At 39.3% G+C, this 15368-nt stretch overlaps 1 protein-coding gene across 1 annotated transcript; it reads right to left on the bottom strand.

Moving 5' to 3' along the window:
• Window positions 1-7414: 7414 nt before the first annotated feature.
• Window positions 7415-11763, bottom strand: LOC134745223 (uncharacterized). Its single transcript, XM_063679217.1, has 4 exons — window positions 11587-11763; window positions 9239-9464; window positions 8581-8747; window positions 7415-7619 (listed from the first exon to the last, which is right to left on the bottom strand). Exons 1-4 carry the CDS (start codon window positions 11761-11763, stop codon window positions 7434-7436), a joined length of 756 nt encoding a protein of 251 aa, XP_063535287.1. The 3' UTR covers window positions 7415-7433.
• Window positions 11764-15368: the final 3605 nt, after the last annotated feature.

Genomic DNA, 15368 nt, shown 5'->3' with positions numbered 1-15368 from the left:
TTCCCCATTTTGTATGGGGAAATTTCTCGCTCGGTAACATTCTCTATACAAAATGGGTAATGTTACCGGGAACGGCACAACTCTAGTTAGAATTGGGAATTTTTATATTATTACTAATCAGTATTGATTCACGAGAGGTTAATTTCAATTTATTTATTTAAGACAACACTGGCCCATAACGGTTAGTAACAATTAAGATTAAAAACTAAGTGTTAGTGGAACAAAAAACAGAAAGCGACAAAACAAAAACAGACAGCAATAACATTCTTACAACTATCACCTAATAGCGGTTATGACACATTCAAAATGCCGCATTATAGGTGAGTCGTATCGGCCCGCAACATTGGTCAGGACGGGGTTGGAGCTGGCCCGCACTCTGCAGAGCAACGAGGCAATTCTCTTGCGTATTATGGCATAGTAGTCATCCGTGTGAGCTTGCGCAAACATGCCCGATGCGCTGCAGAAACGGGAGAGCCCCAAACATTTAAACAACAACTTTGCTCCCTTGTAAAACAAATAATGCATGTCACCCATTGGTTATCATACGTGCTTATATGGACTTCAACTTCAAAATCCGTCTTTCTTCAATTCTTTATCACTGTCCCTCCAATTAGAGTGCGGACACAGATAAATTTATTTTATTCGCGGCCCTCAGGGTCCGTCAGAATAAATCGATGGCAAACTTCCGCTTCCGACCCCCAAGTTTGGGAACCAATAAAGTTAAACTAAGCATATACGGAACATGGAAATATGTAGTTTGATTTCTGGGATTGATTACGCTAGTACCTATTATTGTCGCATATTCATAAGTTTGTGGTAAAAATATTTCCACGTGGGATTCCTTCATAAATTTATATATATTTTTTGAACACTCCCACTTTTGTTTGGTTTCATAAGCGCTTTTTATCTATGCGGTTGCCGCCGTTGCCGGGCACTTTTTACTTTAGCGTTGATCAGTTCGTTAATTGTGCGTAGAGTAACTCGCCAACTCGCCCTTAATTTGATGAAACTCGTATGAAATTTTACTTAAAGAAGACCCAATTTATCCTTAAAGGTCACAAGAATCTCATCACATTACGCCTGGAAGTTAAAGCGCTCGTTAAAAATGTGGACACAATTTCACGCGCTAATTGTCCCTCTCTGTGTCTTCACGTGTAAATCTACATTCACGACTTCCCAAAACAGTCCTAACCTTATTCTCTTAAAAATAAGGTGTATTTTGATTTGATTTGATGCGGTTCTTCGAGCAATTTTAGCCGATGTCGTATTTAGCCGTCCCATTGCTCACAATAGTCACAAGACGATATTGCGGAGATTATGCAAACGTTATTTGAATATGTATGGAGTTACCTAGTTGTTATGCTATTTTAAATTACATGACATTTGTACAGTAGGTACCTACGAGGGGGTACTTACTTACTGCTGTGGCGCGACGACCCGAAGTGGATCTTGGCCTCCGACACCAAAGACCGCCATGCTACTCTGTCCAAAGCCGTTTCTGAGTCGTTAGACTGTCTGGACGCCCTAGGTACCGCTGGAGAGACGAAGTGCAGAAAGACCTCAGCGAACTCGGCGCCGTCGACTGGACCTACGAGGGGGTGGTATATTTTATTGCATTTGTTCTTTCTAGGGTTGGGCGGTTAAGCACGGAGCTAGAAACCTTCAAGCCCCAAACCTCAAATCTTAAAATATTCCACTGGCTGAGAATTATGACCACTAGTCACAAGTGAAGGCGGTGAATATTAAATTTCTAATAATGTAGTTTTCTTCAAATGTGACGTTTTCAACCAAAAGGTACCACTATTATTTTTAGTCGCTTTTGGCAACATGTTTCGGATTCTTTGGTCGCCAAAAGCGACTAAAAATAATAGTGAGTAAAAACCGTACTGATCTAAATATTTTGAAATATGTCTCACGATAATTTAAGTTCGAAAAGGTACCACAATGTCGCTTGTCTATAAGATTGATTTCTAATTGAAGCTATATGGAAATAGCGCCTTACTGACAAGCGACAATAAGTACCCTTTTCGTTGAAAATGGCACAAATACAGTCCGTACACTTCTATCTTAAAAGACTCTCTAAAAATACGCGTCTTTCTCCGAGACCACGAGGACAATGCCATCCTCTAAACGTCGGAGGTAATTAAGTCCGGTTAAGTAAATAATAAACTTGTGTTTTGACCCTTGTAATAATACAAAACCTAAATTAAATGACTATATTCAACATTCTAACCGCCAAGTAATTCCTTGCAAAATGCCAGTATTCCCTTGTTTCCCGCTTTCAAAAAAAAACTATTTGCGTTAAAATCTGAAAATGAAAACTGGATATGCAGCGCCAGCGTAATTGAATCAAAGGGCAAAGGGCAAAAGGCCTCACAGCGAATAATCTATTCAAACCGCATGCACACACTGTTTCAAAGCTTTTAAAGCGAGGTTTCAGGTTAGTAAAACGAGATGTCGTAGAAGCCAAAACCATAGAGGTAATAATTACAAAGTACAAAGCAAACCCCGTTATCAATGTTGCACAAATAGTCTCGCTAGAAGATCAGCGCTGACTTTTGAGTCAGCATTATGCCACAGGGCGGACACGCTGCTATACATCAAAAATCACTCGAGTTTCTATGTGTGAACGGCACGTCCGTACACGCGTCATGAGTCATAGTGTGAGTAAGTTGCTTAAAAATAGTACTGAGAGCACGCCAGAAGTCCGCCAGATTTCTGTCGCGGTGCGAAGGTAATTCGAGTCGGGGCGGGGCGTTGCGTGGCCGTTCTGTATGATAATACTATTACTTATTCTGTGATTATGCTGAGGCGGGCCAATTTCGTGGTAAACTAAATATTTTACGTTTTAAGTTTATGCGTTATTAATTATGTAATTGTAAGTTTATCACGAATTCATGCAATGATGAAATAAAACTATGGAAACGGATTGTATACCGTATAAGGAATGTAACATTTAAGAACAAAAACTAATTTAATATCATATACATATACAACATTACTAAATATAAACTATAATATAATGTATAATGAATTTATAATACCTACATCCGTACGGTCGAAGGCAAAAATATCGATCCAGAATTCCAGACAAATGGCTTAAAAATATGTGAACACGACTTTATTGTCTACGGTGTAAGAGCGTACACTTATTTTTGAAACTTTGGGAATGTATATATATTTATGCCCTTGACTGTGAATCTATACATCGTACATTTATTTATTTCATGTTTCCATAGTTTTATTACATGACTTTCATGAGTAACTATCGCGGTAACCGAAGACAATATTAAATGCAATGATTTCTGATTTTTGATTTAATTCATTGAAAATTAGGGTTGGCAAAACTATTTACCCTAGGGAACCCTAACGTCATGTTTAGCTTCGCCCTAGTAAAATTGTAAATAAGTATGCTATATAGAGTTTTAAGGTATTTATTTATCTATGGGTCATTGTTTTCAATAAGACAATAACACTAACACCACAGCTAACACCCACAAATCGGCACATCGAATAAAATCACCGAGCCAACGATAAAGGCCTCAACCTGGGCGTGAATTGTGATTACGCCTTCCGAAAATACGACAGAGACATTCGCTCAAAGTTTAAAGGCCGGAACCCATCAAGCAAGGGTAGGGACGTGCTATGAGGTTCCGGCACACCAGGAACATTCCAGGAACGTGGAAGAAAATGTGGATTTAGACCGTGCCTGTGCTCGCTGCCAATCCCACTATTCGACATGCTCATCTTGCTAACTAGCCAAGGTGTCGATCGCTTGCGCTTCGCTATCGAATCGCTTTGTGTCTCTCTATCACTCTACCATATTAGTGTGACAGTGACAGTTGCGTTTCGTTCGCTACGTAGCGATAGCGATTGGCATGTTGTCTATGGGACCAGGCTTGTGTACTGAAGCGAAAAACGAAAATCTAAATATTCGTTATCTGCCTCTCCATCGCACGAATAGCGAAGAGCGATAGAGAAGCAGATGATGAAATTTCGATTTTCGTTTTTCGCAGTACACCCTCTGATATACAAGCAGATATATTTACCGACTGCTGTATGCTGTCTAAAGTTGATATCCAGTAAAAAAGCTAATATTCATGCAAGATGTAGGTAAGGTAAAATTGCAATGCAAGATGTAGGTAATCGGTGTTAATGGTGTTAACAGTTACTGTAAATAAATAATTATCTCTAATTGTACTTTATCGTTTAGTTGAGAAATGACATTAATAATTATGACTTCAAAACATTGCCATTTGTTGTATTTTTATAAAATATAAGAGGCATTGAAAGTTTCAGAAAGCCTGGATAACACTAGGAAGATGAAGGCATTGGCCAATCTCTGTCTACAGAATTATGTCCGACAAATCGGGTATACTTTAAAAACAATTTTTGTTCCTTTTGGAAATAACTTTGTTAAAGTCTGAGCAAGGAATATTCCTAGGTAATAACATCACTAAGCACGAGATGAAACCGCGAGCAAACAGACGGTCCAACAAGTCAACCGGAAAATAGTGTCCGGCCGTTTCCGAACCCCCATCACCTACCCTAATTAGAGCCGACATAACCTACAAAACAACGCAATTCAGTGACCATTCCGCAACCTTATTACAATGACAATAAAGAATACCAATCTTCAGTTAAATATGTCGCTTTGACGTATCTATTTACGTTGGAATTTGCGCGCCATTTCGACGCAATAATTCGAACGTATTACACTTCATTTCGCCAATGCTAAAAACGGAATTACCCAAAAACATGGCGAAAAGGTCAATAAACGAAATAATTACTCAGTCGATTAAACTCTTCCCGAATCGTTTTCGCCTTCGGAAAATATTGCATTTATGAAAATAACAGCGAGTGCGGGCCCTCTTTAGAGTACAATAAAGTTAAAAGCAATTTTAATTAATCAATTTGGTATTAAACCGCCTTTTATGCCGGTGTGGGACGCGAAAGCTCAGAACATACGGACGGAACGTAACGTCGGTGCAGACCTATGGCCTGACACTCTTTGATAGAGAAAGATAGTCTTATTGCGATTCCTATAAGAGGAAAAAGAAAATAGTGCCATGCTTTGTCCTTATCACCGACTGGGTGGCATCATAGGTAGGAGGCGATGGCGAAATACCGAAATTTATAAGAGAGAAAAAAACCTATGCTGCCCAAATTTTATATGAATATTCTTTCTCTTACCCCCGGTCGCTCGGTGGCGCGTCTATAACTACTTGTATATACTATGTCTATGGTGCAGACCGTGGCGATGGTGGCGATACGGCGGTACAGTCTACCGCGAAATTTCGAGTTATTTTTTTCGCGGTAGGGCCTCAGAATTAATTATCTCTAACAAAACCGATGTTTGGCAGCAGTCACGTCATGCTGTCCCTTGCCAACGGATCACACGTTCTCATTCTCGCTCACGAAATTAGAATAGGACCAAGATAACTGCGAGGCGTAGCATCAGCCCTATAAAAATTTGACGTATATAATGACACTCTCGCACTTTGTTCTATTAAGGTCAGTGCAAAGTTAGCTTAGGCGGACTCTATACGTTAGTTACGGCTGAACTCCCGATAGCCTGGTGCAAACCACTTCGTTTCTTCGTTCGTCCATTTGTCTCTCTATCGCTTTAATATAAAGGTGCCCACTGACTATCAGTCCGCCGGAATGCCGCCGGACGATATCGGCCTGTCAGTTAGAACAAAAATTTGACAGTTCCGGACAACTGACAGGCCGATATCGTCCGACGGACTGATAGTCAGTGGGCCCCTTTATATGCAAGAGCAAAAGAAAGACTACGAAATTCCGAGAAGCAGACCTACCGCAAAAATCCAAATTTCGTTATCTGTCTTCGAAATGACTGTAACGTGAGACTCTTCTCGTTCTGATGTTGAGTTTGTTGATCATGTGATGCTTTGTGCATTTATGTTCTAACCAAGTTCTGATTAAATTAGATATAATAACTTTCACCGGGTGATCTGACCTCCTAGCATAGCTTTATGACACGGATTTCGCCGTGAAAAGTCATGAGGTGTGCATATGAAAGGGTCTATTATTAGTTTCAACAACGCCGCTCCGTGTGTTCGGTCCCATAAGCACCATCCACGACATTTCCACAATAACGCATTTAGTTGCGGTATCTCTATTTATAACTATCAAGTTAAAACAAAGGACGTATCTATATAAATTAGCTGCTTACCACTTAACCACAACAGGTTGTTACGTCCATTATTGAGTTTGGTTGTGTCGTCCCCGATATGATTTATCAAGAAACCAACGAAACGAAGATTTGCCAACAAACTGCATACGCAGTTTGGCGAGTAATTTTAAAATTGATTATGTATATGTGCCTTCAAAAAAAAAGAAAAAAAAAATATTGAAGGTCCTGTTTTGTGCTCCTATTTACCTTTTACTTGTATTGAATGATTAGATTGCTTAGAAAATCTCTGTTTACCTACTGTTACAAAAATAACTATTAATTTAGAGATACGTAATCCCTTTTTACCTTTTTTGTACGAAACGACGAAATAGAAAAGTTAAAATCCGGCTTATCTATACAACTTACTTAGAAAAAAAAACATTTATTTCGGACGATAATACAATCCATATTTCGTTAGTTAATATAGTTAATTTCGCTAGATAAGAGTTCCATTTCAAAAGCAATCAGTTAGGTCGGTAGCGCTATCTACCACTGAAGCCGAATATGTAGCAATAACAGAATGTAAAGAGAGGCAGTATTTCTGTTGTACTTTGTAGTATATTGAAGTAGTAATATAATATGCAAATTTATTAGAACCTGATTCCAAAGATCAACAAGAAGGAAGAGGCTTGAAAAATCTCGTTGACACAGACATAATAAACTATTTAAAAAGAGTGTGTGATATTAGTTACGCATTTTCACCTTGTTTGCACGCAACATTTGCAGTTTGCAGAGCGTTTGCCTCAGGTGTAACTTAACAATCCTGATAAGCGACTGAAAAAGTCGAGAGATTATATAACATTTCAATAACGAAGTGACTCGTTTCTATCACCAGTTACAATACTCAACAGGAGTATTCCATGAAGTTGTAGACCCGTACAAACACTATTTTATTGAATATTTACATGTAAGTAGCAGTTTCTTTGTCTGTGACAAAAATCTAGGTCTTAAATATGTCCATAATAGGTATTCATTGGATTTAAACGCCGAAAAAAAGTTCTAATACACGAATGCACACGAAATAAAATGCGTTTGTAGGGAACAGCCCGAACACAGAAAACCGAACAATAATGTCGTATGCCTAAGCAATTTAAAACACAAGGATTAATTCAGTATGCTCTTTTTATTTCCAAATCAGTTTTTTTACAAATGGTCTTTTTCATCTTTTTCGATTTTTTAATCTGTAGGTAATTTTAATAGGTACTTATCATTATCAAACCATTTGGGACCAACCGAACTAATCGGGGGGTAGCAACCCATCTGCTATCATCTTCTGCCTCTTGGCCTCTTCTCTCGCTCTCTTCTCGGCTTCCTTCTTCTCCTGTTCCTCCTTCTCTTCTTGTGCCTTCTTCATCGCCATGGCGGCCAGAGTCTTCTGGTCTAGCTTGAAGTAGTTTATTGGTTCCTTTGTCGCTCTCTCGTCCTGGAAGTAGTGTTAAGTTACCTATTATAAAAGTACGTCGGACGAGTCCGGAACACTAGGTGCGCTCTAAATCATTGCTGAGGTTGGCAAAAATAACGTCAGACTCAAATGGAATTGGGCCGACCACGTCTATCGTATGCATCCGGATATGGGATAAACCAAATGGATGCCGGTAGAGAAGCGTGGGCGGGGTAAGCCCAGGCGGAGATAAAATAAATAGCAGGACGATTTAGACGCCTTGCTTTACAACGACTGGAAGAAGCACAAAATCGAAAGTTGTGGAAAACCAGTGGAGCAGGGCCTTTGCCAAGTAGTCACTCTCAAAAATAAAATAAAACGTTTCATAGCTCATGACACATATGCTGCTCCATCCGTTTTTTAATCCATTCAGCACTAATCACCGGTGAGTCCAATGACACGCTGTCGTAACGCCTGTAACTATGATGCATTTTCGCTATGTACGTGATATCGACTACGACGTAGCGGTACGATCGTAGCTTAGCATACAATTTTATTAGGCCGGGCCGATTTTTATTTCAAACTATTAAGATTTTGTTAATACTATACTCTGATTTGTAATTAGATTCCAAAAAACTAACCTCACTCAGATCCTTTTTCTTTCGTAATAATGGAAAATATGTAAAGAAGTAAACTCAAATTTCCCTTTTGCATACTCTAGCATTTAAAATAAATATAGATTTATCCTTTTAGCTTTGTTTAGTTTCTTAAAACATACGGAAAAGAGAAAAAGTGAGGTTAGTTTTTTGGAATCTAATTACAAATCAGAGTATATACCCCTGAATTTTGTAGCTCCTATCCGATACATACAATGCAATTGTATCTCACTAAGTACGGTAATCATTAAATTCATTATATTTAAGCTTTATGTGTACTAACAACAATGATCTCAGTTGGTCTATGAATAAAAATTAAATTAAATTAAATTAATTATTAAGCATACCTTAGCGTTCATATTCTCAATAAACTTGACATAATTGAACCCTCCGGTCACCACGTCGTAAGTTTTGTCTTTCATCGCCAGTTTGACCCAGTCTACGAACTCTTCTTCCACCAGCGGCTCCCCCCAGGTAAACAGCTCTGTTTTAAGAAGCTCTAAGTCACACAACCCTGTAGAATAGAATAAATAATAAATAGGTATAGTGTGTGACAGTGACGGGACGCCTAAAAGCGTGCGTTAGTACGAGATAGCACGCCTAGTGGACATCTTCCCAATAGAGCCAATCTAAGTAGACCCCGGATCGCGTATTAACAGACTACGCCATGGGTCAACTTATAGTGGACGCGTGCGCGGCCATGTTGTTGTATCGCGCAGACGCTAGCAGCGCTGCGCGCGAATTCAGTTCGGTAGCCGGTATCTTATAAATAAATAAATATTATAGGACAAATTTACATAGATCGACCAGACGATATAATATATAATTAAATAGAAATTATTATAAACAGAAAACATCTATAACTCAGGAAGAAATATTTGTGACAATCACACAAATAAATGCCCTCACCAAGATTCGAACCCGGGACCTCCTGCTCCGGAGACAGGGTCACTACCGACTCTACCGAGTTACCGACTAGGCTAGGAGGCCGTCAACAGAGCTTACCTGTTTCTTTCTCATCCTGCCCCAAAGTCTGCATGGCTTTGGTCACCACCAACTCGATGTCGTCCCCCCACTTGAGCTTGGCTTCGATCATGAAGTACCACTCGTGGAGCTCCACCGTGTCCACCAGGTCGTCTTCGAGGAACAGCCGGAACATCTCCTTAACCTCCTCGGCTTTGGGGTTGAAGCCCAGCTTTCGTAACATTAGAGGGATGAGTTTCAGTGGTATCTGTGAAATATTTGTTTAAAATTAATAAAAGATTTTGAAAGGGTTCTTATTGTAATCCGTACCTGTAAGGATTTGCCACATTGGATACGTTCTGCGGTCAGCGGTCAGGTCAAACCCGCATTATGTATGAACAACATTGACAGCAACCTTTGAAGTTGAAGTTTGACCTGACCGCTGCCCGCAGAACGCATCCAGTGTGCCAAATCCTTTATAGTGTATTTGCTATGCCTCACAGCATTGGCTTAACATACATACGCGCATGCATGTGGTATTTAAGTAATTATATGTTGGTCTATATTTGAACCAAGTTGTCTCATTCAACTGATTCAACGCCCCCACATCACATGGCCAGAGTGCAGCCTTGTGAGGCACTGGCAATGCGCCACATCACAATATAAAATAAACCTATCCTACAAAATGTAACTCAGTTAACGAAATAAAAAATTTGCGAGTTCTACATTGATTTGAATAAGATTAACTCATAGATTTTTTCATTTTCATTTTCAACCATTAGGCGCTAGAAGTTTCATTATGGTTTAAATATTAATATTGGTTTAAATCATTTTATTGGACCTAGGTTCAGAGAATTCAGTAGGTGATTATAAGTATACTTTTATAGATAAAATGAGGTTAAATTAGGGCTACAAGAGTGAAAAAAGTTCATCTGATATCAGCTCGAATACCTAAGAGGATATAACCAAACGGAGTAGCCATTAACAGGCGTTCCCCTCTGTCGAAAATAGTCGGCCAATGGTCATACACAATGAATGGACTGACGTTTATCTGACATGGCTATTTTTACGTTACGTATACATTTGACGTTCCCCTCCCCCGCAAAAATCGGCAGACTTTTTTGTCTGTAGACGTGGCGTCTCCGTTTGGTTATATCCTCCTAGTCGAATACAGCTTAAACCCTAAATGGCTCCACAATTTTTAAACTCACTATAAACCTTACCTAACGCAAGTAACGCAGCGTACTACGTAAGCGAACAATACGCGAACGCGAAGCGAAGCAATGCGGCGCGGGGTGAATCAATCCTTTGATGCCTATAGAAGTGTCCTACGTGGGCGATCACGTTGCGAACGCGAACACCGTGGACCCGCCGCGCCGCTTCGCTTCGCGTTCGTAAGTTGTTCGCTTACGTAAGGCGCTGCGTAAGTACAAATCTCGTGCGTCTTGTCTTGATCGACTTTTAGGCATGAATTATAAATCGGCACGTGTCCATACATTAAGCAGATACTTTGACTGTGATTAGAAGGCTGCTAGTAATGAATTTACGTTAATTATCTTCTACATATAAAAGCACACACGAGATAGGGATTGAATACGTAATTTTGTCGGAGCTTGGAAGTTGGGAACGAGATTATTAAGTTGAACAATTTTGGTTTCACGGTAAGTCTGATTAGTTAAGGCGTTTCAAAGTCTTCAAATTAGATGGTGTGGTTTACAGTACTGATTCGACTTTGGGAACATATAATTCATTAAAAAATTAAATTGACGGTTTAACTCACATGTTTAGTCACTCGTGCGGCACGTTTATGGAAGCCTTTGAATTTTCAAGCACTAAAAGACTAAAAGTGCTTAGACTTACCGCCAACATCAAAAATTTTAAATTCATATCTACCTCTCTATCGCTGTTGCATATTCGAACGACAGAGAGGCAGATAACGATTTTCGATTACCTATTCGATGTTGGCGGTAGATCCTCACTCCTCAGTTCACGTTGACCACGTCGCGTCGCGTAGGCTCTCCAAAACATGTCGCGCGAGTGACTAAAAACACAGTTGCAGAAATTATGGTTTGTGTTAGTGTTATTGTAAAATAGAATGGGGTCATGACGATGTTTGTGCGGCTTACATTTACATGTGCAATGGCGAAACATGTGGCGGATTACCTTTTTGTTTCATTCTGAAATTCCAATGTAAAACAAAGAAGAGTAAGCGTCATTTGTTTTACGAGGGAGCAAAGTTGTTTAATTCCTCATGCTGATATTTATACCCGAGTGAGCGAAAGATTCTAAAAGTAAACCACGAGCGTAGCGAGTTATTCTGTTACCTAATATATTAATATGTTATATGTGCAATTAAACTAACAGCATTCATTCATTGAAATGATGAATACCTTTTCCGTGTTATCTTCATCATGTGTCTTAAACATTTCCTTGTACTTCGCGATGTCTTCTGGCGTGAAGCAAGCCGGTGGCGGAGGAATCTTCTTCGGCTTCGGCGGAGGCCCCGAGGTCATCATCGCCTTGGCGGCCGCCGCCTTCCCGTCTTGTTTGCCCTTTTTTGGTCCCATTTTTTGCTTTTATACTTTTATGTTTTACTGGAGTAAAAGTAAATCTAGGTTGTGGGGATTTGAGGTAGCTGAAAAGAAACACGATGCTATTAAGCTTAGAAATAAATTTAGTGGACAGTCGAAGGCAAAAATATCGATCCAGACAAATGTCTAAGGTGTAAGAGCGTACACATATTTTTTATAACTTTGTGAATATATTTCTATTTCATTATATTAAACACTAAGTATAAAAATATCTAGCACAGCGGATCAGCATTGCCATACAACGTGGCAATGCTGCCAGCCTTCTGGGCACGCTGCCAATAGACGGTACTGATTTGGGGCAAATTTTTTATTTATAGTTTATTTTTAAGTTTAGTTTTTAATTTTAGTTTTTAATTTAGTTTGTAATTTTGATTTTTTTTTATTTTGTGAATGTATATTATATTTATGCCGTTGACTGGACAAATTCACTGTCTCGGGCGAGGTTTACTCTGCGACTCGGGATCACTTTATCCTCGAGTGAGGTCTCAGTAGCTCAGTTGGCAGAGCGATGAGGTAGTGATTCAAAGGAAGCGAGTTCAACCCTCGCCCTAGACAATACATTTTTCCATTTAATTTGTTACCAAAGGTTGAAAACGGTTTAGCTTTTTTTAGATAGGTACGAGATATTTTAATTTAGCCAGACGCCCTTTGCCTAATGAAAATATAGCAAGGAAACCGATATAATCCAATAAGGCATAGCTTCCAATTTATTGTTACTTGGTTGGAATTGTAATTTAGAAAATTAATAATACAAATAAGTAGTATATATTATAGTGAATAACATGTTTTGCCATACCCTTCCAGGGTCCATTATGTACCTATGTAACATACTGGTATGCAAATAAAGATCTCTATCTCTATCTCTCCCCTGGATTGGAATCTCAATTTGCAATAATCGTAGTGCCAGCGTCATTTCTCGGGGTTAGGTATGACGCAAGAAGAAACCCCGGGTGTTTCTTTAGGGTGCAACCAGGAAACCACTGAGATTAGGATGAAGAGGAGTTCGCCCATTCTTATTTGGATCAGAGCCCACTTGTACACACGGTGTTAGTTGCCACTGTCATGGTATCCTTTCTCTTCGTTATGCCATAAAAACTTAACATAAGATTTGCTTTTGGGAATGGGGAATCAATACCATACTTACATCAAACAATAACGGAAATTTAAATGAAAGTTTGCAAGCTGAGATGTTTATATTGGATAATGCATATTTGTTGCATTGACAATGTTTTGATTGATTTGACAATATTTGTGACAGTTACGTGTTATAAATCAATGTTATCCCATATCCTATCCTATTACATACTCATTAGTTAGTTGAATCATTATTCATGGGCACAACTGAAGTTCAAATTCGTCTGGGCGTCAAACGGCACAATCTATATGCGTCGGTCAGAAACCAGTTCAGTGGTCCGGGTTGCCTCGGAGATGGTGTTGGACAAACTTCTTAAAGAGTCTGCACCTAAAAGTCAGTCCAAGTCCTTTCATGATATCTCCAATTAAATGTGGTTGTATTATTACTTTATTTGTGTTACCAATGTTTGGGCTTGTCATATTATATTTTATTTTAGATGTTTATTTAACTGTAAACCTGTCGCTCTATGGATCTCATTATAAGTATTATAATCTGTCTCGTGCAATATCTTATCACATTCTGTCTGCAGCATTGATTAAGACTATTAATCTAAATTTAATATTAAATTATGTGGTTACCTTAAATGCCATCGCTAGAACTTATGTATATGGCGCAACAACATTCCAAGGTAAAGTTAATTTGTACTTATTGTATAGTCCTATATGGCAATTGGGTGCTCATGCTCATAGTTACACTGTTGGCAGGAACTCGGACAAGCTGCCTTTCCCTAGATATGTCAGGCACCTGCTATATCTGTGGCGCTTACTATTTTTTCATATTAAAAACACTGAACGCTTTGCTTTTAACTCTGACATATTTTTCTTTTCTTTTACTTAAATGGACAGTGTTGAGGTATCGGACGACATTGATACTACTCTGAAAATAGCTTGTCATGAGGTTCCCTGCTCAGATGCCTGCAATTCCATTTTCAAACAAAATAAGAATTTTAAACTTTTAACTTTCAACATTCGCAGTATAAATAAAAAATTTGACTTATTTCTCCTAAACTTACTCCGTACCCAAGTTGAGTTTGATGTGTTGGTTCTGACAGAATGTAGGTTACAGGATACCTTATCGATAGACCAAATACCAGGATATTCTTCTTATTGCACCAAAAATAATATAAATCAGAATGGTGGGGTTGTGGTATATGTCAGAGATCACTGGAATGTGGACGTATCAGAACCCCGTTTCAACGAAGCATGCTGCCTCATGGTAGATATTCCGAATCAGGTCACAATTCTTGGTTGTTACAGGTCCCCGTCTTTCAAAAACACCACAAACTTTCTCGATGACCTTGATATCACACTGAACATGCTCGGCCAAGCGAAGCAATTAATCATAGCAGGCGACATTAACATAGACATCCTCGCTAACACAAATCGAGCCAATGTGTCTGAATACCTATCACTTCTTGCTGAACATGGACTTGCACCAGCAATCACCTTACCTACCCGGGAAGGGGCTTGCCTGGATCACATTTTTATTAGAAGTAATCGCCTGGTGACGGGCTTGGTGTGCGAGTTCAGTGTGACGGATCACAAGGCCTCCGCCATTGAGATCGCTTACCACTCGCTGTCTTATCCAAAGCGTAATAGAACCAAAACTACTATTAATTTCGAAGGTGTCGCTTTATAGTTGTCATCAACTAACTGGTATGGAATCCTAGCTGAACCTGATGTAAACACTGCAACTGAAGCCTTTATGACTATAATTAGGAGTACGATAGCTGCAAATTCGAAACAAACAAAGATCCCCCGGTCCAGATTCACTCTGAAGCCATGGATGACACCCGGACTCCTGCGTTGTGCCAGACATCGTGACAGATTGCATTTAAGGTCGAAACAGTTTCCAAATGACGCCGTACTGCAGTTAACCTACAATCGATATAAAAACTTCTGTAATAATCTGTTGAAAAAACTCAAAGGACAGTATGAGAAACAAGAACTGGCTGCCAATAACCATAACACAAAGAAACTGTGGAATGCCATTAAAAATATATGTAATATAAGTAAGAAAAAATCTCAACCCACAGAACTTATTTCAACGACTAATCCTGTAGACTCTCTTAACAATTGCAACAGATTTTTTACATCCGTGGGCCAAGAGTTGGCTGGCAGCATTATATCAAACTCTGGTGAGTCGGAGGAAATGCTTGCCAGTAAACTCCAGCTGCAGCTGGGTCAGCTTCTTTATGCAGCCAACGGATCAAAAGGAAATTGAAAGCATAATATTACAACTAAAAGATGACAGTGCACCTGGGCGTGACGGGATCAGTAACAAGCTCCTAAAGAGTATTAGAAATGCTATCATTGAACCTTTAACCCACATCTATAATCTTAGCCTCAGCTTGGGCTGTTTTCCGGATCTGTGGAAAATTGCTTCGGTTACTCCCATACATAAAGCAGGACCAAAAGATATTCCCGGCAACTATAGGCCCATATCT

This window comes from Cydia strobilella, chromosome 11 (genome assembly GCF_947568885.1).
Source record: "Cydia strobilella chromosome 11, ilCydStro3.1, whole genome shotgun sequence".
In the NCBI taxonomy this organism is placed as follows: Eukaryota; Metazoa; Arthropoda; class Insecta; order Lepidoptera; family Tortricidae; genus Cydia; species Cydia strobilella.
Note: the sequence above shows the minus strand (reverse complement) of the source record. Positions and strands in the feature narration are given on the sequence as shown.